The sequence below is a fragment of the Oryx dammah genome, unplaced genomic scaffold, assembly GCF_014754425.2.
Source record: "Oryx dammah isolate SB20612 unplaced genomic scaffold, SCBI_Odam_1.1 HiC_scaffold_29, whole genome shotgun sequence".
Classification (NCBI taxonomy): Eukaryota; Metazoa; Chordata; class Mammalia; order Artiodactyla; family Bovidae; genus Oryx; species Oryx dammah.
The window spans coordinates 3,314,300-3,335,927 of NW_024070213.1; the positions used below are offsets into that span (position 1 = coordinate 3,314,300).

A 21,628-nucleotide genomic window follows, 5' to 3' on the forward strand; every position below is an offset into this window, starting at 1 on the left:
TGTTTGTGTCGAGACCCCCGGGGGCCGTGGGGAGGGGGGAGGAGCACCCTCCTCTGGGAGCAGTAGGGAGCGGGCGTCTCCGCTCTTCTCGGGGAGGATGGTTACTCACTGAGCACCAGCAGTGCCCCCAGCCCGGTGGGGTGGGGGTGTCTGGAGGGGTTACTTGGAGGCCTTCGCCCTGTCCCATCAGGCATCTGGGGCGCAGACACGTCAGCCGGGAGGTGACTGACGGGATCCTGGGCGGGGCCTCGGCAGGCGTGGCCTGTTCTGGTCCCAGTGATTCCCAGAGGACCGGGGCTGTCTCCGGTCTGGGGCTGGAAGCATCTTCGTGGCTGCTCTGCTCCTCTCAGTGCCCGCATCCTGTGCTTCTCACCGAGCAGAGCATCCGGTGTTGAAGGTTCCGGGGACCCTGGGGGAGGGGCCACTGGTGTGGGGCCCAGCAGGGACGGCTCCACCCGGTCGCACTCATCCCCGGGCTCGACCACGTGCTTCATGACCTCTCAGGTCTGTGCCGCACACTGCGTTCCAGGGGCTCCAGGGAAGTGGGTTCTGCTTGGGGTGGTGCCGGGGGTCTGATTGCCTGACTGTGGTGTTGGGGAGACTCTTGAGAGTCCCTTGGACTGCAAGGAGATCCAACCAGTCCATCCTAAAGGAGATCAGTCCTGAATGTTCATTGGAAGGACTGATGCTGAAGCTCAAACTCCAATACTTTGGCCACCTGATGCAAAGAACTGACTCTTAGAAAAGACCCTGATGCTGGGAAAGATTGAGGGCGGGAGGAGAAGGGGACGACAGAGGATGAGATGGTTGGATGGCATCACTGACTCAATGGACGTGAGTTTGAGTGAACTCTGGGAGTTGGTGATGGACAGGGAGGCCTGGCGTACCGCAGTCCATGGGGTCGCAAAGGGTTGGACACGACTGAGCGACTGAACTGAACTGAACCACCCTCAGGATCAGGGGGGCTCCCTCTGCTTCGGCAGATATTCCAGAAGACTCAAGGGCTTCCACCCAGAACCTTGCTTCAGGCCGGTCTTCATGGAGGTCCTCCTGGGGCCCTGCAGACCTGTGGGCTCACCCCCGGGTGGGGCTGCCCAGCCTCCCGGGTCACTCCCTTCTGTCCTTTCTTCATGCCTCTGCTCACTCGTCAACACATGGAGCAGTTATTGAGTGCCTGCTGCGTGCCGGGCATTGTTCTGGGCATGGGATACACAAAAAGACCAAAGAGATAAGACTGTTGTGTAGGTGTGTGTGTTCCAGAGGGTGTGAGGGAGGCTAGGAAGGGAGAGGCAGTGAGCAGAGGGGGAGAGAGAGCTCGAGGGAGGGAGGCGGTCTGCTTTCCCCGCGGAACTCTGGATCCTTTCCGTAAAGGAAGGTGTTCAGGAACCGGGATTCGGGTGCGGGGTGCACTCGTTGCTCCTAGGGGCTCTCACTCCCAGTCTCTCTCACGGGGCCAGTAGGGCCTCTACATGGATGTACAGGTGTGTGTGTGCTCACATACACTCCTACTGAAACGCATGTTTCCTTCTGTCTCTGCTTATTCAAAACTTTGAATTCCATTTCAACACCACAGAGTCATTCTAGTTGTTTTTCCCCTTCCATATTTGTAAGTCTTTTCTTGCTCAGTGAGAAAACCTGTTCCCATTGCCCTCGGTATAGCTCTTCATTGTCTCAATCCACCATCATTTAAACGGCCTCCAACCCCACCAGGCCGCCACCTCCTCGCTCACCCGCAGCCCCCGCCAGGCCTCCTCCTCAGCCACCCTTCTCATTCAGCCCCGTCTTGTGACTGCTGCCTCTCTAGGCCCTGAATCTACCGACTGACTCCAACAGGTACTGGGAACAAGGGGCCTTCATAGAGATTTGACTCAAGTATTCAATTATTCAGAAAAGGGAGGAAGGGGAAAAATAAAGGAAGTTTGTTTAAATTTTTTTTTAATTTAAAGGAAATGAAAATACAAAATGCCAAAATATGTGGGATGCTGAGAGGGAAATTCATAGCATTTTATTCTCAAGTCGTGTCCAACTCTGCGACCCCGGGGACTGCAGCATACAAGGCCCCATTGCCCTTGGGGATTCTCCAGGCAAGAATACTGAGGCTACATCTCAAGTCTGTCATCCAAGTTCCCACTTCAGTTCAGTTCAGTTCAGTCGTGTCCAACTCTTTGCGACCCCGTGGACCACAGCACGCCAGGTTTCCCTGTCCATCACCAACTCCCGGAAGGCTCCCACTTCAAGAACCTCCACCAAGAAGAGCGAAATAAACCCAAAGCAAGTAGATGGAAGGAGTGAAAAAAGACAAGAGCAGAAACCAGAGATTTTTAAAACAGGAAGCCAATAGAATCAATGGAACAAAGAGCTTTGGGAAAACCAGTAATGTCATCAAATTTCTAGGAAGAAAAAAAAAAAAGTGAGAGAGAGAAGATAGGTTAGTAGTATCAGTAATAAATTCTCAGTTCCTTGAAACACACACACTGCTGCAAATCAACCAACACGAAATAACTAATTCAAACAACTACATTACTATTAGATGGGGAAACAGTAGAAACAGTGTCAGACTTTATTTTTTTGAGCTCCAAAATCACTGCAGATGGTGACTGCAGCCATGAAATTAAAAGACACTTACTCCTTGGAAGAAAAGTTATGACCAACCTAGAAAGCATATTCAAAAGCAGAGACATTACTTTGCCGACTAAGGTCCGTCTAGTCAAGGCTATAGTTTTTCCTGTGGTCATGTATGGATATGAGAGTTGGACTGTGAAGAAGGCTGAGCACGGAAGAATTGATGTTTTTGAACTGTGGTGTTGGAGAAGACTCTTAAGAGTCCCTTGGACTGCAAGGAGATCCAACCAGTCCATTCTGAAGGAGATCAACCCTGGGATTTCCTTGGAAGGACTGATGCTAAAGCTGAAGCTCCAGTACTTTGGCCACCTCATGCGAAGAGTTGACTCATTGGAAAAGACTGATGCTGGGAGGGATTGGGGGCAGGAGGAGAAGGGAACGACTGAGGATGAGATGGCTGGATGGCATGACGGACTCGGTGGACGTGAGTCTGAGTGAACTCCGGGAGATGGTGATGGACAGGGAGGCCTGGTGTGCTGCGATTCATGGGGTGGCAAAGAGTTGACACGACTGAGCGACTGAACTGAACTGAACGTTACTATTAAGGAAACTGTACTTTAAAAACTCCCCAGAATGAAATCTTGGGCTCTGGTGGTTTCACCTGAGAGTTCTATCAAATGTTTCAGGAATTACACCAATTCTGTACAGCGTCTTTCAGAAAACAGAAGAGGAAGGAACACTCCCCAGTCCATTTTGTGAAGTTAATGTTCCCCTAATTCCAAAATCAGATGAAGACAGGACCAGAAACGAGCTACAGACCAACGTCTCTCATGACCATAGATGCAACTGGCGTACACAAAGATGCGCAGCAGCTTATATCCCCAACATTCCCAAACTGAAAGTTACGCAGACTGTGTGCATCCACGCACCACGGCACCTGGGATACTCCTCAGTAACAAGACGGGAGGAACTTCTGACACAAGTAAGAGAAAAGTGTGCTGACCAGGGAGAGCCAGGCTCATGAGTTTGTGCCAGCAAAGGTCCTTCTAGTCAAAGCTATGGTTTGAAGTCAGGTACGGATGTGAGAGTTGGACTATAAAGAAAGCTGAGCACCGAAGAATTGATGCTTTTGAACTGTGGTGTTGGAGCAAACTCTTGAGAGTCCCTGGGGCTGCGAGGAGATCCAACCAGTCCATCCTAAAGGAAATCAGTCCTGAATATTCATTGGAAGGCCTGATGCTGGAGCTGAAACTCCAATACTTTGGCCACCTGATGCAAAGAGCTGACTCATTGGAAAAGACCCTGATGTTGGGAAAAGACTGAAGGCAGGAGGAGAAGGGGACGACAGAGGATGAGATGGTTGGATGGCATCACCAACTCAATGGACATGGGTTTGAGTAAACTCTGGGCGTTGGTGATGGACAGGGAGGCCTGGCATGCTGCAGTCCATGGGGTCGCGAAGGGTCGGACACGACTGAGCGACTGGACTGAACTGAGCTTGCGTTCTGTGTGGTTCCGTCTGCGTATCACTCCTGAATGAGGGCATGGCAGACCTGGAGCACAGATGAGTGGCTGCCTGGGCTGGGGGTGGGGGTGGAAGGGAAGAGGGTGGGGTTCTCGTGCTGATGGAAATGCTCCGTATCCTGACAGTATCAGCGTCCACATCTGGGCCGTGATGTTTACAGTTGGTGGAAACTGGGTAAAGGGCGCCTCAGATCTCGCTTATTTTTTAGAATTGCGTGAGCACCTAAAACTAACTCAAGGACTTAATTAAAAGAACTTAGAAAGATGGACAAATATGTGCTGGCATACGCACATTTTCTTCCTGAAGGGCACCCTCCTCCCCCCCAAAGCAAAGGCATCAACAGCACGGATCAGATAGCCGTGCTGGGTCCTAAGCCATCCCACGCGTGGTATCTTGAAACATCAGCTGTTTATTATTCCTGTGATTCGGTGACGGGAGGCATTGTTGCAACTCTTTGTGCAGAGAGTCCACCACATGTGGATGCCTTTGGGAATACGGTTAATGAGAAAGGAGGGGGCCTTCCTGTTCACTTTATAACTTCCTGTGATATTTTACCTGTTTCAAGCTTTCTTTTATAAAAGAATACAGCAGGAGTAATCTGGGTGATGGGCTCATGAGCCATTTTTGTTTTCTTTGCTAAAAAGTTTTCCATTTAGAAAATCATTTGATTCAAAGCAGGTACGAGATAAGGAAGCTAAACTCTTTTCAAGTGTAGGTAGGCGTTTGCTAAGTCCATCAGCCCTTTGTGATGCAGGAGAGGGCCAGGTGGGTGGTTACTGTCCCCCGCCCCGTCTGCACGGGGTCTTCTTAGCCTCGCTCCCCCAGCTCACGGAGGTGGTAGCCTGGGAGCCTTGCAGACCGAGTTGGTGGGACACGTTGTACACTCAGTTCCTGCCGGGCAGGCTCACCTGCTCCAGTCCAAGTCTGCAGTCTGGGCTGTGAATCGTTTTGTTTCTCTCCGGCTGGGTTTCCTGTGCTCCTCGGCCAGTTTCTGGGGACAGGAGTGGTCCCTGCTGTGTCTGGACCCGTGGGTAGCCGATCTGTGTCTGACATTGATGTTCCCGTGACTGCAGTGGGAGCCCAGTGCCCAAGCGGGCGGGGCGCCCACCTGCTTCCTTTCCAAACACGCCCCGTCAGAGGGCAGAGTCACCCGCCGTGGAAACAGAATCACTCAGCCCCACCCGGGCCCCCGACCCCCGCCTGTCATGGAAAGTTGCCCGCAGCCTGGAGCTCCAGGCAGCTCCCTGTCTGGTGGCCTCGGGCCTCCACCGGCCGCCCTGTCCCACCCAGCACGCCCAGCTCAGCCCCCCGTCACTGCCCCCCAACGCTCTGCAATGAAACACTGCCCGCCCCGAGCCCCCTGCCCTCCCAGGCTGCCCCCCTTTCCTCACCCCTGCCCCCTGCCCTCTATAGGACCAGCCTGTCACTGCCGAGGGCCTCTCGCCCAGCCTGGGAGGAGGACCCAGAGGGACAGGGTCGGGGCTGGACGGAGCCCAATTGCCGGCACCCTCCTGCTCTGCCTTCCCCCTCCCCCACCTTCCCAGCCCTTTCAGGCCTCACTCCTGCCTTCTCCCCACTGACCCAGCCCTGTCCCCACCCCTGCATGGCACCACAGAGGCCTGCACACCCGAGGTGGGGGCGGGGAGGCCGATCCGGAGGAGGGTGGAGGCAACTGGGAGGCGCTGGGGGTCTGTAGGGAGAAGCTGAGGATCCTGGGCTCTCTTTGTGGCCATGCACACTTGGGACAGAGAGGATCCTGTCAGGGTCCCAGCAGGAGCCGAAGGGGGCTTTGCAAGAGTGTGTGTGTGTGTGTGTGTGTGTGTGCGCGCGTGTGCGTGTGTGCGAGTGTGAGCGTGGATGCTTCTTGAAAGCCTTTCTCTCTTTGTCTGAGAAGGTTTTCCGAAATGACCCATAGCCTGCAGACCCTGGCAGTCCAGAGACGTGTCATTGCTGATGCCGCCTTCCTTTCTCTCCTGGACTGTTCGAAGGGCCCCTTCCCCGCTCTGGTCCAGCTGGGAGCAGCGGGCGTCAGAGTCATGGACCCCAGGGGTGCGGGGCGTGCACTTCTCGTGGGGCGCTTCAGGGGCCTCCCCTTCGTGTTGAGCAGCTTCTGGTCCACAGAGCCCCTAAAAGAAGGAACATGTTCCCCCAACTTTCCAAGAAGGTGCTGTGTAAACAGAAAGAACCCCGACCTTGAGCCCTCCATCTGTCTCTGGAGAAGAGATCCCCCTTGGAGCAAAGCTGCGTGAACGCCCGGGTTCCCAGAAAACTCGGAGAGCCTGCCCGGCCAGGCAGATACAGACAAGGGACCCGGCCCGGCAGGGACGGCAGCTCCGACATTCCTGGCCCCGGCTCACCGGCCCCTGAGCTTGTCTGATGAGAGGCCACACCTGGGGAGGATCTTTCCCAGAACAAAAGGCGTCCCCACGGAGACCGCTGGGGCCGGTAGGAGATGCTTCTTCATACACAGTGCCGAGCGCACAGGCCACGCTCGGTGGACCTCTGCCTCCCAGCCCTGGGTTTTCCCACGTCTGAGCAACCATCACAAGAGCACCTCCTTTGACCTGTGGCCACAATCCTCAGGAGTCGGGTCACCGCAGTGCCTGAGAAACGGACGGCTCTGCTGTGGTTTGTGTTAAGGTGATCAGTTGGTTCTGACCCTTGTGAAAAATCTTCTCTTTTTAATGCTCCCCAAATAAAAAGGGTCCGTTCTCACAGCCCAGTACTCTGCTGGACAGCTGGGCGCGTGAGGGACTCAGAGCTGAGCGATGCTCTGCGCCCTAGAGAAGGACCGGGGGCTGCCGTGAAGGTGTGCTGAGGTCCAGGCTGCTGACTGCTCCTAGTTTGGTGTGTGGGTTTTTGCCGTGTGGTTGCCGCTTGCAGGATCTTAGTTTCCCAACCAGAGACTGAACCTGGGGCCATCAGTGAAACTCCCAAGTCCTAACCACTGGACTGCTAGAGAACTCTTGTTTTTTCTTTAAAAGTGTTAAAAAAAAGAAGCTATATATTTTTAATGTAGGAAAATAGCGTAGCGAAAATACAGGGAGAACAGCCGCTTGTGTGTTTTTTGGCTTTCTTCCCACCTTTCTTAGCAACAGCACAGCAGCAGCAAACTTCCTGGAATGTTCCCTTCACACACATCCCTGTGCATTTAATCCCACCCGGGAGGCCCCGTTTTCACCTCGGTTTTACGGCTGAACCTGGCTCAGGGGTCTGGGGTGGACAGTGGGAGTCAGGGGACTTTGCTAAGTGGGGTAAGGATGTGACCTCTTGGCCTTTTGGAGGTGATGCTCATTGGAGGCATTGCTGTCCCCTGGCCCCTGCCAGCCTTGGGCCCTGACTGCGTTGGTGTGACAGCCTGCCCAGTACCAGGGACTCGGCAGGGGGCCTGGGGCCTCTCTTCCAAATGGCGCTGGACTTAACCTCTCTCCAGGAGATGCTGCCCGGCTGGGCAGTGCGTCCTCTGCCCCAGGTCCCCAGCAGGCGAAGCAGACGGGAGTAGGTGCCACTTTCGGCCAGCTGTGCGCCCCGCCTGGTGGCCCTGTCAGGCTCCCATGCAGCAGTGTGCTGCCCACGCCCAGGGGGGCACTGTGCCCATCCTAGGCTGCAGGTGTCCCGTGTCTCAGAGGAAAAGGGTCAAGAAGGCCTGGGCTTAGGCCTTAATGTTAAATTCAAGAAGTAAATTTGTTTACTGCTTCGGTTCAGTCGCATCCGACTCTTTGCGACCCCATGAACCGCAGCACACCAGGCCTCTGAGTCCACCCAAACCCATGCCCATTGAGTGGGTGATGCCATCCAACCATCTCATCCCCTGTCGTTTACTGCTTAATCTGGCGGAACTCTGAGCTCCTCCTGGCAATTTCACTGAAGAAGATTGTTTAGTCACTAAGTTGCGTCTGACTCTTGCGACCACATGGACTGTAGCCCACCAGGCTCCTCTGCTCGTGGGATTTCCCAGGCAAGAATACTGGAGTGGGCTGCCATTTCCTTCTCCACTGAAGAAGGTGGAATGACATCTTTTTCTACCTTTTATTGAAGTATAGTTGATTTACAATGTTGGGTTTAATTTCTGCTGCCCAGAAAAGGGGTTGATAGATATTCTTTTCCACTGTGATTTTACCCAGGAACATTGAGCATCGCACCCAGTGGTGTACGTGGATGTTGTACACCTACTCCGTATTTAACAGTCTGCATCCACTAACTTGCATTCCCCCTTCCTTCTCTGCTCCTGCCTGGGTGGCATTGGGGCGAATCCTTTCCCATCAGAGACATGGACCTAGCTCCCCATCGCGGAGCCCGGAGCCCCTGTGTGGAGGCCTGGTCAGTGCTCGGGGTCTGGGAGGGGCCGCAGCCTGCCTAGGGGGCGGGAGGGCATTCCCACTTGTGTGTTACAGGCGGGGAAGCTGAGTGTCAGAGTTGCTACCAGAGCATTCAGCGACTGTCTGCACGTGGGGCGTCCCCCAGACCCAGCCTGGGCCCCCAGGGACGCAGCACCTTGGTCTGCTGTTGGGATTCCAGCAAAGTCCTAATGGGAGGCTCCCTGGGCGTTTGGTTTGGATCCTGGAAGTGCGTGTGCCTGGATGTTTTCTCCTCTCGCCCACCAATTAGCATCAGAGAAAAACATCATGCCTGCTTTGGAGGGGGGCCTCCTCACCTTTGTGCCTGGACTGGGGTGGGGGGCTCGCCCACATTTCTTGATGTGCCCATCGTCCAGTGGGCTTTGTTCAGCTGGCCCAGTCGTCGGGTCTGAGCCTCACATGTATACGTTCCAGGTTGCATTTTCACTCTTTGTGACATTCCTACAGCCCAGCCGTCTGTGAATTCTTTGATATGAACGTCAGTTAATCATTTCTGACACAGAGCGTGAATCTATTTCGTTCCCAAGACTTGCCCCTCCTGGTATCTGGTTTCGAGCCCCCACCCCACGCCTCTTCCCTTGCAACCAGCATTTGAAATTGAACCCCCATCCACCTCCCCGATGAGGAATTGTCTGCAGCAGGTTAAAAGGCTGTAGAAATATGAGCACTTCATAGAGACCAAGCCCTATTGTGTCACAAACAATCCCCACGGGCTGCTCTGGGACCCCTGAATGGAAAAGCCCAGGGAGGGGGCTGCTGCCCAGGGAGAAGAAATAGCTGAAGGGAAATAAAAAGGGGCAGACCCCAAGTGATGACTTGGGGCGGGTTCGCCGGGAGCCAGGAACCCGGCTGCGCACAGATTTGCGAAGCTGGTTGTCTTGATCCCCCCGGCGCGCACGGCATCCTTCAGAACTCTTCTTGGAGGGGGCACGGTGGGCCTGTCGTTGCTGGCCCTGATCCCGCCTGCCCGTGGTGGGCTCTGCTCAGGGCAGCCTGTGCACAAGCCTGCCCCTCCTGCAGGCTCTGCCGGCTGGCCTGGGCCTCCAGCTCTCAGATCATATGCTGGCTCCCCTCGGCCCCTGGGTGTCCACGCCAGGCCGCTGTGGGGCAGGGCTGGGGGTGAGAAGGGGCAGGGATCCCCCGGCCGGGATAGCTGCCCTCTGGGGCCAGGCCCCAGGAGGGACAGTCAGGGACTCGGGCCTTTACCTGTCCTGTGCCCGGAGCCCCTCTCACTTGAGAAGTGAGGTGACTTGTACTGCCAATGGCCCCTTTATTCCTGGCCGTCTTTTTCTCTTGCACAAACTTTAAAAACCCTTCTTAAAGATGTGAAGGGGCAGCTCCTTTCGCCTTGCTGTCTGTTCTTTGCTCCTCCCCTCCGTTCCCACAGAGCCTCGCCTGCCTTCTCCTCCCCAGCCCCAGTCTCGCCCTGGACGCCCAAGTGGACCGCTCACGTCACAGCCCCTCCTGCCAACGTGCGGGTGGCTGTGTGCGCCCAAGCCGGGCACCGTTGCCACCTCTCGATTGTCCTGATTCCTCCCCGCCCCGCCAGCCATCCAGCCACGCTTTGTCTTCCCTCGACCAAGACGGATGAGCTGAGCCCAGATCAGACACCCTTGCTGGGGCCTTCGTTCCTCCCAGATCCCCAAGTCAGGCTGACTGTGTCAACACACACGCTTCCCAAGCCTGATGGAGAACGTTCACTGCCCTTTCTGCCTGTAATTGCTTGTGATTCTCTCTAGGAAGGCTTTGGGATACAGTTTATCCTCATTTGACAGATAGAAAAAACGGGGAAGGTGAATGGTGGGTGTCCATCCATTTTTTTTTTTTCTAATTGGGTGAAATTTACATAAAATTAACCATTTGAAGTGGCATTTAGTACATTCATGATACTGTGCCGCCACCACCTTTATCTAGATCTGAGATATTTCCATCACCCTGAAAGGAAACTCTGTACTCATTACCAGCCCCTCCCAACCCCACCAGCACGCCAGCCCCTGAAATCACTCCTCTGCTTTCCGTGTCTGGACACATCATATGAATTGGGTCACACAGCGCTTGATGTGTGTTGTGTGGCACAGAAGGCCTCTGTGCCAGGCTTCTCTCACTTGGCGTGATGTCTTGGAGGTTCACCCACGTCGTCGCATATGACAGTATTTCGTTCCTTTTTAACGGCTGAATAATCATCCATTGAATGGATACACCACATTCTGTGTATCCATTCGTTTGTTGATGAACTTTGGGGTTGTTCTGCCTTTTAGCTGTTGTGAATAGTGCTACTGAGACCTTTTGTGAACAAGTTTTTGTTTGAGTCCCTGTGTTCGGTTCTCTGGGGTCTGTTCTTAGCAGTGGTTTCCTGGTTCACGTGGGGCTCACGCTCAGTACTCAGTCGTGTCTGACTCTGCAAACCCACAGACTGCAGCCCGCCAGGCTCCTCTGTCCATGGGATTCTCCAGGCAAGAATACTGGAGTGGGTTGCCATGCCCTCCTCCAGGGGAGCTTCCCAACCCAGGGATCAAACCCAAGTCTCCTGCATCTCTCGCCCTGCAGGCGGGTTCTTTGCCACTGAGCCTTCGGGGAGCCCTGGGTCACGTGGTAGCTGTGTTGAACTCTTTTAGGACCCTTGTCCTCTGAGTCGCTGCAACTTTGGTTCCTGTTACCCACAGCCTTCCCCCAGCTCCCTTCCTGCTCTCCTGGCGATCCTGACCACACATGGACAGTTGGCCTGGGCGTGAGGCTGGCCGGCCCAGCGTTCTGCTGGTTCAGGAGTAGCACGTTGCGCCACGGAGTCGGACGCTGGCCCTGGGATGTCGAGGCTCCTCCCCGAAACCTCCCTGTGTCTCTCCTGCTGGTACTCGCAGGTCTTACCCTGAGCGTGCTCGGTTCTGTGGTCCGAAGGGCCGTCTCTTTGGGCCCAGCGGCTGGTGGATCTGGGAGCAGGAGTCAAGAAGCAGATGCGGATCTGTTTGTTTCCCCTCCTTGCTGCTTCAGCAAAGTAACGCCAGACTCTGAAATCTGTCTTACCAGCGAAATCTGTCTCACGTCCGTAAGTGCTGCTGTAAATACAAATGCTGATTTTTTGTTTTTTTCCGTCTTTCCGTTTTCCTCATCGTTTCCGTTTGAAGCCCGTGGCTCTGAGCTGTTGATTATCAGCAGCAGTTTACAACAACCGCAGTTGTGTAAACAGCAGCTTCGTTTCATTAGCGCCTCCCAAGGATAAATGCTGTTTATGTCCTTCCTCTGGAAGGCTCACACCCATCCCCAAAAATGTAAATTGCAAGTTGTCAAGATAATACGGGGCTTGCACAGCTGGAGGACGGTTCTTTCCCTGGGATCGCACCTAATATTTAAGCATCTCATAATAGGCACTTGGACGTGTTCTCTAAAGGGGGCTGCTATTACAGAGCGAGAAAACAGGTTATTTTTTATACTTATCTAACTGTTGCTTAACCAAAGGTGAAATCTTTAAGGGAATATAGCTTAGCCGACCTTGTGATCTCATCAACTGACGCAAAAGAAAACGGAGAGGATTATGCATGAGCTGGGACATCAAGGGGCAGGGTGAGTCTTCCTCTGGCTTTACCTGAGAAGGGTTTGAGGGAGACTCCAGCATCTTATGGTGATGTCTCTCTGAAGTCCCTGTCGCACAGAGAGGATGGGTATTCTCACATTAAATCTTCGTCTTGTAGACAGAGAAACTGAGGTGTAGTGATGGCCTTGTCCAGGCCAGATGGTTGGCCAGGGAGGAAGTAGGCGGTTTGGCTGGGGTTACCATGTACAGTGGTGTAGGCTGTACACTGCACAATTCCAGAGGGTAATGCCAGGGTGAATAAGGCCTCCTGCAGTCACACAACGTGGCTGCCTGGCTGAGCTCCTGTTACCAAAAACTCCACGTCTTGCCTTTCGGCCTAGCATTCTCAATCAAACAAATACTATTTTTGTCCTATTAAAAAACTGAAGGTTTCGGAAAAAAAAAAAAAAAAAAAACCAAAGGCTTGGAATGAACTGTGTAGTTGTTATTTCCCCATTAAAAGACATCGAAGATGATTTAATTAAATTATCTATGATTTTACAACTCCCCATTTCCAATATTATAAAGAAGCATCGAATTTCATCATTATCAACTCGACCGGACCCCAGACCTATCACGAGGAGGCCCTGAGCCCTTGCTCTTGGGGTTGATGGATGGTCCCTGCAGGGACTGGGAGCAAATGTTCTCTGTCGGGGTGCGTGTCGCGTGCAGATGGTGAAGCGTGGTGGCCCTCTGGGTTAGCCCACACGCCCCCTCGGGAGGCAGCGCTTGTCCAGGCTGTGCAGATGGGGAAGGGGCTCAAGCGTCTGGCCTGGCCCGAGCCAGCCCTCGGCATCTCCAGAACAGTGCCCCATCCTGTACGGTGTGGGTGGTGTGGACGGTGCTGTGTCTCCCACAAGGAGTCTGAGGGCCGTCTGGGTGGGTGTGCTGGGTGTCCTTGAGGGCTGGTCGGCCGGGGACTGGTGAGGAATGCCCAGGATGAGCGGGCTGCCCAGGGAGAGGGAGTCAGTCCTTGGATGTGAACCCCAGCCTCCCCGATTGGGGAACCTGCTCCTCCCAGAAGTGGGCAGGCTGCCCTCTGCGTCACTGGTCCCGGGGGATGCTCCAAAGCAGCCCTGGGCAGGAAGACTGAGTGTGTGAGAACCATGGGGACGCCGGGGAAGGCGGGGAGCTGCCGATCTGGGGCACAGAGGGTGGCTGACCTCGGGCCAGCAAAAGGGGCTGGAGGGTCATCCCTGGGCCAGGAAGGGCATGAGCCCTCGAGGGGTGAGCACCTGGAGTTGCCATCTTCCGGGCCCAGATGAGGGGTACCCCGCCAGGTGGGGGAGCGCTGACGGCAACCTGCACCCCAGGAACCAGGCAGGAGGTGCATGGACATGGTCCGGCCACAGCGTGGACTCACACGGATATTCAGAAGGAGGGGCCCTGGGGCTCTGGTGTCAGCTGCGGGAACGAAACACAAACGAGGGGGCTGACAGCAGACCAGCCTCCTCCCTGGTCCTGGAGACGGGCGTCTGGGGCCGGCTGTGCGCAGGGCCTCCCCGAGGGCTGCAGGGCACGGGTGGTCCTTTTTGTCTCCGTCAGGGTCTGGGGTGCTGCCACCCTTGCTGTGGCAGCGTCACCCGCCTCTGCCTCCATCGTCACACGACGTCTCCCTGGTGACTCTGTGTGTGTGTCTTCCTTGTAAGGACACTGGTCACCTGGATGAGGGTCCGTCCTGCTGCAGCGTGCCCTCAGCCCAACCAATTACGTCTGCCAGATGCCAGTTTCCAAACAAGGCCACATTCTGGGGTTCTGGGAGGGACATAAGTTTGGGGGCTCCCCGTTCACCCAGGATAGCTGGCTTGGAGACTAATTTAAGACCAGGCTGGTTGGGGGGGCGGGTGCCGGGGCTGGGGAACCGGCGGGGGCCGCTGGCGGGAGGCCACGCTGACGGCTTTCTCGTCCCCCAGCCCAACATCGGCCGCCTGGGCCTGCCCCACGGGCCGTCCGGAGAGAAGGTGGCCGTGGTGACTGTGGACGACTGTGACACGGCCGTGGCCGTGCGCTTCGGCAGCTTTGTCGGGAACTACAGCTGTGCTGCCCAGGGCACTCAGAGCGGCTCCAAGAAGTGAGTGTCCCGGGGCCGGGGCCTGCAGTGCGCCCCGTCCACGACCACTGCGCCGAGGGGTCGCCCAGGGCGGGCCACAGCGCGGGGCACTCGGCCTGGAGGCCTGGCAGTCCCGATCTGGGGTGAAGTCGCGTTTCCTCCCTCATCCCTCGATATGTCAAAGCCTCCCAAAATAGGTCCCCTTACACTCATCTGCCCAAGCGGTGGCCAGGCCATGCCCAGGGTTGTGACGGCTGGCGTGCCTAGCCCAGAAGCCCTTGCCAGCCCTGTCTCCACGGGAGCCCTGGCTTTGTTCCAGAAAGCACTGGTCCCTGCGATTCAGGGCTGGGTCAGTGAGCCCTCTGTTAGATCCAAGTGGCTGTTCACCATGTGGATGCCAGGGTCCCCAGGGCCCATCGTAACCCTGGGCAGAGACATGCTGATGTGGAAGTTTCCAGTCGCAGGGAGAGAAGGGTCCATGCTGGACTCTACTCGGATTGCTTGGGTGGGATATTCACTAAGCTCTTTGAACCCCATGGTTAGTTGAGCCTGGTCTGCTGGGGCATCCGGTATGAAACATGCCTGTTTCATCAGCTCCCCGCCCCCAGCTGTGGTGCAGGGGGGGCGCCCCCAGCTCAGTGATGGGACGGGTGTGCGCCTGCAGAGCCAGGGTTCGCGTTTGCCGTGACCTCCACTCAAGGTCGTTAGGGACCAGAGGCAGGTGGCACCACTGTTCGGCTCTGCATGTCCTGTTGCGGTGTGGACAGGCCAGGCCAGTGGGCAGGACTCGGGGCGGCCACCCGAAACCTACCATTTGTCAGGACCTGACATGAGGGGGAAAACTGAGGCACAGAGCGTCTGAGAGCCAGGGGCGGCCCCGGAAGCAGGATCTGCCACGTGCGTTCCGGCCTCTTGGCCGCCTGCTTCCTTGGCCTGCCCACCTGTTGGATTTACTGCTGCTCATGGTGACGAGTGAGCCCGCGGCTGAGGCCATGGTGACTGTATGGCAACGCCAGGGCCCCCTTCGCCAGCCCGTTGACATTGCCTCCGCAGGTCCCTGGACCTGACCGGGCCACTGCTCCTGGGGGGCGTCCCCAACCTGCCCGAAGACTTCCCGGTGCGGAACCGGCAGTTCGTGGGCTGCATGCGGAACCTGTCCATTGATGGCAGGCACGTGGACATGGCCAGCTTCATCGCCAACAACGGCACCAGGGCAGGTGCGGTGGGGGCGTCATGGGGCCGCGGTGGCTGGGCGAGGAGGGCTTCCTCCACCTCCTGGGGGACCGAGCTCATGGGCCCAGCCGCCCGCAGGCCTGGGGTCCCAACTCTGTGGCGGGCCTGCCGCCGACCCGGATGCATGATCCCAGGTCCCCAGGTGGCCCAGCTGGCTGGCAGGCTGAGCCCGCGGCCCCTGGCCTCCAGACATGGACATTCCACAGTGTCTCGGGTCTCAGGTCCCGACGGCCCAGGGGGGCCCAGGTCTGCCCGCCGCCTCTCCAGCTGTGCCCACAGGGCGTGTCTCCCTGCCGCATGGGTTGGTGCTGGGAGACATGAGTAGACCCCCCACCCCCTCGTGGTTCTTTCCTCCACTTCCTGCTCTGAGCCCACGCCCTGCGCTCCGCCTCCAGGCTGCGCTGCTCAGCGGAACTTCTGCGATGGGACCTGGTGTCAGAACGGGGGCACCTGTGTCAGCGGCTGGAACACGTACCTTTGCGAGTGCCCGCTCCGCTTCGGCGGCAAGAACTGCGAGCAAGGTGAGAGCTGGCGTGGTGGGTGCCGGGAGCCCCAGCCTCCCATGGCACATGTGTCCCCAGGCCTGGGTCCTGGTGGGGAGCCGGGGGGACAGGCCAGGGCCTGGGCTGGGGGCACCATGGTGTGTGATGTCAGAGCAGAGGCTGGGCACCCAGGATGGGTCTGCAGGACCCAGCCCTTTGTGTGAGCTGGACCAGCGTGGAGTGGGGAGTCCATGGGGGCCAGAGGAGTGGGCGGAACCTGGGTGAGCCTCCTGGGGGCTGTGTGTCTCCTCACAGGCACCCTGAGCTGCCAGGGGCAGCTCCCTGGGCCTCGCGCCCCCACGCCCCTTCTTACTACCCCAGGGCTCCGCCAGCTGGCCGCCTCCCCGCCAGACCGCACGCACTGTGGGCATCAAAGCCTGGGCCTGCCCCCTGACCCCACCCCTGCTGTGGTAGAAACTGGCAGGTTTTATATGATTCGTTCATTTTGAAGCAACATGGTATTAAATAAGAGTCGTGATTTAAAAGCCCCTGGTGCTTCTTACAGTTAAGGTAGGCCTAAAGGGGCAGACAGAGGCCAGCCCAGCTCGGACCCTCTCCCTGGGTCTGCCGTGGAGATGTTGTTCGGTCGCTCAATTACGTGTGACTCTTTGCAACCCCACGGACTGCAGCACGCCACGTTTGGAGTTGCCCGGAGCCCGTTAGCGAGTTGATGGGCTGGGGAAGTCCTGCCTGTGGCCGCCCTCTGGCCCCCAACCCTCAGCCTCTCCATAGAAGGCAGACGCTCCTCACCCCAGCCTGCACGCCCCCAGGGATGGGCTCGGGTTCTCCTGTGGCTGTTTGTGGGCGTGGGGACCACGGCTTCCCTGAGATTCCCTCAAGGAGGTGATGAGCAGGAGTGGGTGGGCCCCGTGATAGGAGGTTCTCAAGGGGAGCAAAGTTCACAGTGCGGGCGAGAGGGTGGAGCTAGTGGGCAGCCCACCTGTGCCGGGCGGTCCACCCTGCCCAGGGCTGCAGCGACGGAGCTGAGACGTGTAACGTGGGAGCCGAGGTGTCGTGTTACGACCGCAGTCCTTATCCGGGACGCAGTCACTTGTCAGGGCCCCCTGCTTTGTGTCACAAGCCAGCACACACCTTTCAAGGCCCCAAAGGTCTGTTTTCCGTGTAGCAGGTGGGCATGGCCCGAGCGAGCGCCGTGGCACGTTAGGTCCAGCCCCAGCTGAACGCCACATGCAGGAAGCTCTGGTCGCAGGGAGGGGCAGAGGCCCCTGGGGGCCACAGCGCCATCGGGCCGCCCATGCCCTCGGAGTTCCTGTTATGGAGGCCGGGAGCCTGGCTCTGACTGTGCCAGAGCAGACAGCTGCCAGGGTCTGGGTTCCTGAGAACAGGAAGCAGATGCTGTGCTCGCGGGCTCAGTGGCCCCCAGAGACGGCCCCCGCCTGGTGTGCCCCGCGCCGCCCAGCACCTTGCGGGGACGGCTGTGGACCCACATGGGGACCCGGGGTGAGATTCCGGGAGGGGCCCTGAGGCCTGTGATACGCAGGAGTCTGGAGGCAGAGTGATGAAGCTGGGTTGGCTCAGCATCACCCCGCCCACCGGTCTGTCTGGCGCCCACAGTTTTCCTAAGTGTCACAGTTTGGAGGACGCTGATGGTCCCCCCCATTGCCACCTCCCTGGTCCCCCCAAACCATCTGGGAACCCTCAGCTGGCGGCAGCCTCCCCACCTCTGTGCCCATCACCAGGAGGAGAGAAGCAGTGGTCCTTGTGCCTCAGGGTTGGAAATCCACCCCAGACTCCAGCTGATGGCCGGGGAGGGTGGGGTCAGGCTGAGGGTTGAGGTGTGTGTGCGGGAACACACGTGTGCGGGGTTCACTGCAGGCTCCCACGGTCCCACCAGGAGACCACCCTCCCTATGGCCCCTGTCCCTGCCCTGGGTTCCCTACCCAGCAGGTGTGTGTCGGGGCGGGGGGGCAGATAGACTAGGCTCACAGGGCCCCCCACTGAGCCCAAGGGTCCTGGGCTGTACCGCCCTGCCTGCAAGCCCCTTCCCATACACGGGTCCTGCTTGAGGACCCCCAGGCCCGAGCCTCACTCTCCAGGAGGGTGGCCTGTGTTCTGGGGGGTGAGAGGAGGTTTCTGCAGGGCCCAGGGCTCCTGGACTCAGAGGGCGAGTGCTCTAAAGTAGAAGTCTGAGATCAGTTCTGCATTAAAATAAGAAAGGCCTAGGGCTTCTCCCCTCCCCCTCCCTGGGGGCCTGCCCCGCCCTCTGCTGCTGAAATGGACTCTCAGGCGCCGTCTGATGCAGGGAGCCCGCTCTGTGTCCACAGTCATGCCCCACCCCCAGCGCTTCAGCGGGGAGAGCTTCGTGTTCTGGAGCGACCTGGACATCACCATCTCCGTGCCCTGGTACCTGGGGCTCATGTTCCGGACCAGGAAGGAGGATGGCGTGCTGATGGAGGCCACGGCGGGCGTGTCCTCCCGGCTGCATCTCCAGGTGAGCGGGAGCCCCGTCCCACCCCGGGCGCCTGCGGGACAGCTGTGCACTCGCGTGAGGCAACCAGAGGCTCGGGCCGTCTGCCCTGAGGCCGGGCCTTCTCACTGCCCTCGAGGGGCGCCCGGTCACTTCTCTCTGCCCACGCCGCTGGTGGTCCTCCCCGTGAAGGCCCAGGAGAATGTGACCACCCAGCGCCCAGCACCAGATCAGTCAGCCTGACAACCCTGCCTGGGCGGGGGCCGGAGGCTCGGAGCCCAGGGGGAGCCCCCTTCTCTTTTCCCACCTGCCCCCCACCCACCACCTGCCTCTCACCCCTCCCTCTCCCCTCCTCCAGCCCCGCTCAGGTACGTCTCCAGCGCAGGCCCGTTCAGGTCGCACTGAAGGTGCGGTGTGTACCTCCCGGGTAATTACAGCCACCATTGTTTTTCCCTTATTAACCAGGAATTGTATCGGTTTACCAAGCAGCCCCAGAAGCCAGATCTGGGCCGGAACATGGCAGGCACTGTTCTGCCTGGGGATGGGGTTTCCCTCTGTGGTGGTTTTGCTGTTGGAACAAATTAAATTGGCTGATTCAGGTGATGAGTGGGCGCTTGCAGGCTGTCATTGACAATGGGGTCTCCGTCGGAAAAAAGTACGCTTTCAATGGAACAACACCCAAAGCCACACACTCCCGTATTGTCTGAGTAATTAAAGTATGAGTAGCTAATTCAAACGTGAAGGGTTTCTGCCAGGAACCGTGGCCAGCGCCTCCCTGTGGAAGGCTGGGTGGCAAAGGTGGTGACCTCGAGGTGGCAGGGGGGATTTTCCAGACCCCGGAGGCCACCCAGAAGGCCGCCCCAGGGCCGTTCCCAAAGGCTGGTCAGCCGGGGATTACAGATGTATTCTGGGCTGTTTCCACACGCCGTTTGTGGAATGCAGGCCTCCTGCAGCCCGTGGGCTCTGGGGGCGGTCTCCGCGGTGTTCCCAGCCCCCGCAGAGGCCCAGACAAGGTACAGAGTCGTCCTGCAGCCGGCACCATTTGGCTGATTGCTCTTAGGCGCCCTAAACCCACCTTCATTGTCAAGTGGGAACCACCTGGTTGCTGCTACGCACTCTCCTAAATCCGGTGGCAGACCTAAGGCGGCAACAGCTACCCCCAGTGCCCGGGGTCATTCTGCAAGCGCTGCTTTTGTTTGTGGAGGCACGTCATTTCATCGTGGAGCTGCTGGCTTCGGGGCTTTGTGAGCGAGGACTGCGAGACAGAATGGCAGGGCAAGTTTAATGAGTTGACTCGGGCTTCTGTGAAACAAAAGGAAACGAAATATAAAAAGGTGAAAAACTGTCTTCTTCCGCTGACTCTGTTAAGACTGAAAAGTGAAGTACATTATTAGCTGCGTTGTCTTTATAATCAGCTAAACACATTTTCTGTTTTCCATCAAGATTTCTTCTTTGGCCCATCGGGTATTGGTAAGCATCTCTCTCAGTTAGCAAACAGATGGCGTTGTCAACCATTTGGTTATTGTTCCCAGCGTAACTGCGGGCTTCCCTGGTGGCTCAGAGGTCAAAGCGTCTGCCTCCAATGCTGGATACCCGGGTTCGATCCCTGGGTCAGGAAGATCCCCTGGAGAAGGAAATGGTAACCCACTCCAGTATTCTTGCCTGGAGAATCCCATGGACGGAGGAGCCTGGTAGTCCACGGGGTTGCAAAGAGTCAGACACGACCGAGCGACCTCACTCACTTCACTCCTAGCATAACTGCAGGACAGAGAACGCTCGCTGTGTGACTTCAGACCTTTGAGATGTGTTGAGACTTGCTTTTGAGCCCCGCATTTGGTGATTTTTGTGGATGTTCTACCTATACTTGAAAAAAAAAAACAAAAAACGTTCACCGCGGTCGCGTTCTGTAGTGTTCTGTGTAAGTTAAGCAGGTGACGTGTGTTCGTGGCGCATTCACGTTTTGTCTGTCCTTATTGATTTAGGGAGTGTTTACTCAGTTCCTGAGAGAGGTGAGTTAACCTCCAGCCTTGACTGTGGCTCATCTCTCAGTCCCTCTAGACCTGTCCACCCTTGCTTTGTAGATCTGGAGGCTATGTTGTTGTTGTGGTTGTTGTTGTTCAGTTGCTCAGTCATGTCCAACTCTTTGTGACCTCATGGACTGCAGCCCCCAGGCTCCCTGTCCCTCACCATCCCCCCGAAGTTTGCCCAAGTTTACTTCCATTGCCTCGGGGATGCCATCCAGCCATCTCTTCCTCTGATGTCCTCTTCTCCTTCTGCCCTCAATCTTTCCCAGCATCAGGGACTTTTTCAGTGAGTCAGCTGTTTGCATCAGATGGCCAAGATACTGGAGTTTCAGCTTCAGCATCAGTCCTTCCAACCAGAATTCAGGGTTGATTTCCCTTAAGATTGACTGGTTTGATCTTGCTGTCCAAGGGACTCTCAGGAGTCTTCTCCAGCACCGTGGTTCAAAGGCATCAATTCTTTGGCATTCTGCCTTCTTTATGGTCCAGCTCTCACAACGGTGTGTGACCGCTAGAAGACCTTAGCCTTGACTGTATGGACTTTTGTCCCCAGAGTGACGTCTCTGCTTTCCAACACACTGTCTAGGTTTGTCATTGCTTTCCTGCCAAGAAGCAATCGTCTTCTGATTTCATGGCTGCAGTTACAGTCCGCAGTGATTTTAGAGACAAGAAGAGGAAATCTGTCACTGCTTCCACCTTTTCCCCTCTGTTTGCCATGAACTAATGGGGCCGGATGCCATGATCTTAGTTTTTCAACATTTAGTCTTAAGCTGGCTCTTTCAGTCTCCTCCTTCACCCTCATCAAGAGGCTCTTCAGTTACTCTTCACTTTCTGCCCTTAGCGTGGTATTGTCAGCATGTCTGAGGTTGTTGATGTTTTTCCCGCCTCTCTTGATTCCAGCTTGTTACTCCTCCAGCCCGGCATTGCTCACGATGTGCTCAGCGTGGAGGTTAAACAAACGGGGTGGCAACAGATGGCCCTGTGGTGCTCCTTTCTCAATCTTGAACCAGTCAGTTGTTCCACACAGGGCTCTAACTGTTGTTTGTCAGGAGGCAGGTAAGATGGTCTGGTACTCCCGTCTCTTTAAGAGCTTTCCAGCTGTGATCCACACAGTCAAAGGCTTTGGTGCAGTCAAGGAAACAGAGGTAGATGTTTTCTGGAACTCCCTAGCTTTCTCTGTAATCCAGTGAATGTTGGCAATTTGAGCTCTGGTTCCTCTTCCTTTTCCAAACCCAGCTTGGAAGTTCTTGGTTCACGTAAGGCTGAAGCCTGGCATGCAGGACCTTAAGCATGACAGCGTGGCCGAGGAGTGTGATTGCCCGGTGTTCACTGCTGCCCTTC

At 56.8% G+C, this 21,628-nt stretch overlaps 1 protein-coding gene across 1 annotated transcript in view; it reads left to right on the forward strand.

Annotated features, from left to right (window-relative positions):
• The window catches only part of CELSR1 (cadherin EGF LAG seven-pass G-type receptor 1), a 152,124-nt gene that overhangs the window by 91,578 nt on the left and 38,918 nt on the right, over positions 1-21,628 (forward strand). The window contains exons 6-9 of the mRNA XM_040233359.1: positions 13,927-14,084; positions 15,117-15,280; positions 15,692-15,817; positions 18,124-18,290. Coding sequence (XP_040089293.1) covers positions 13,927-14,084; positions 15,117-15,280; positions 15,692-15,817; positions 18,124-18,290 — 615 coding nt within the window. The remainder of the gene's footprint in view (positions 1-13,926; positions 14,085-15,116; positions 15,281-15,691; positions 15,818-18,123; positions 18,291-21,628) is intronic.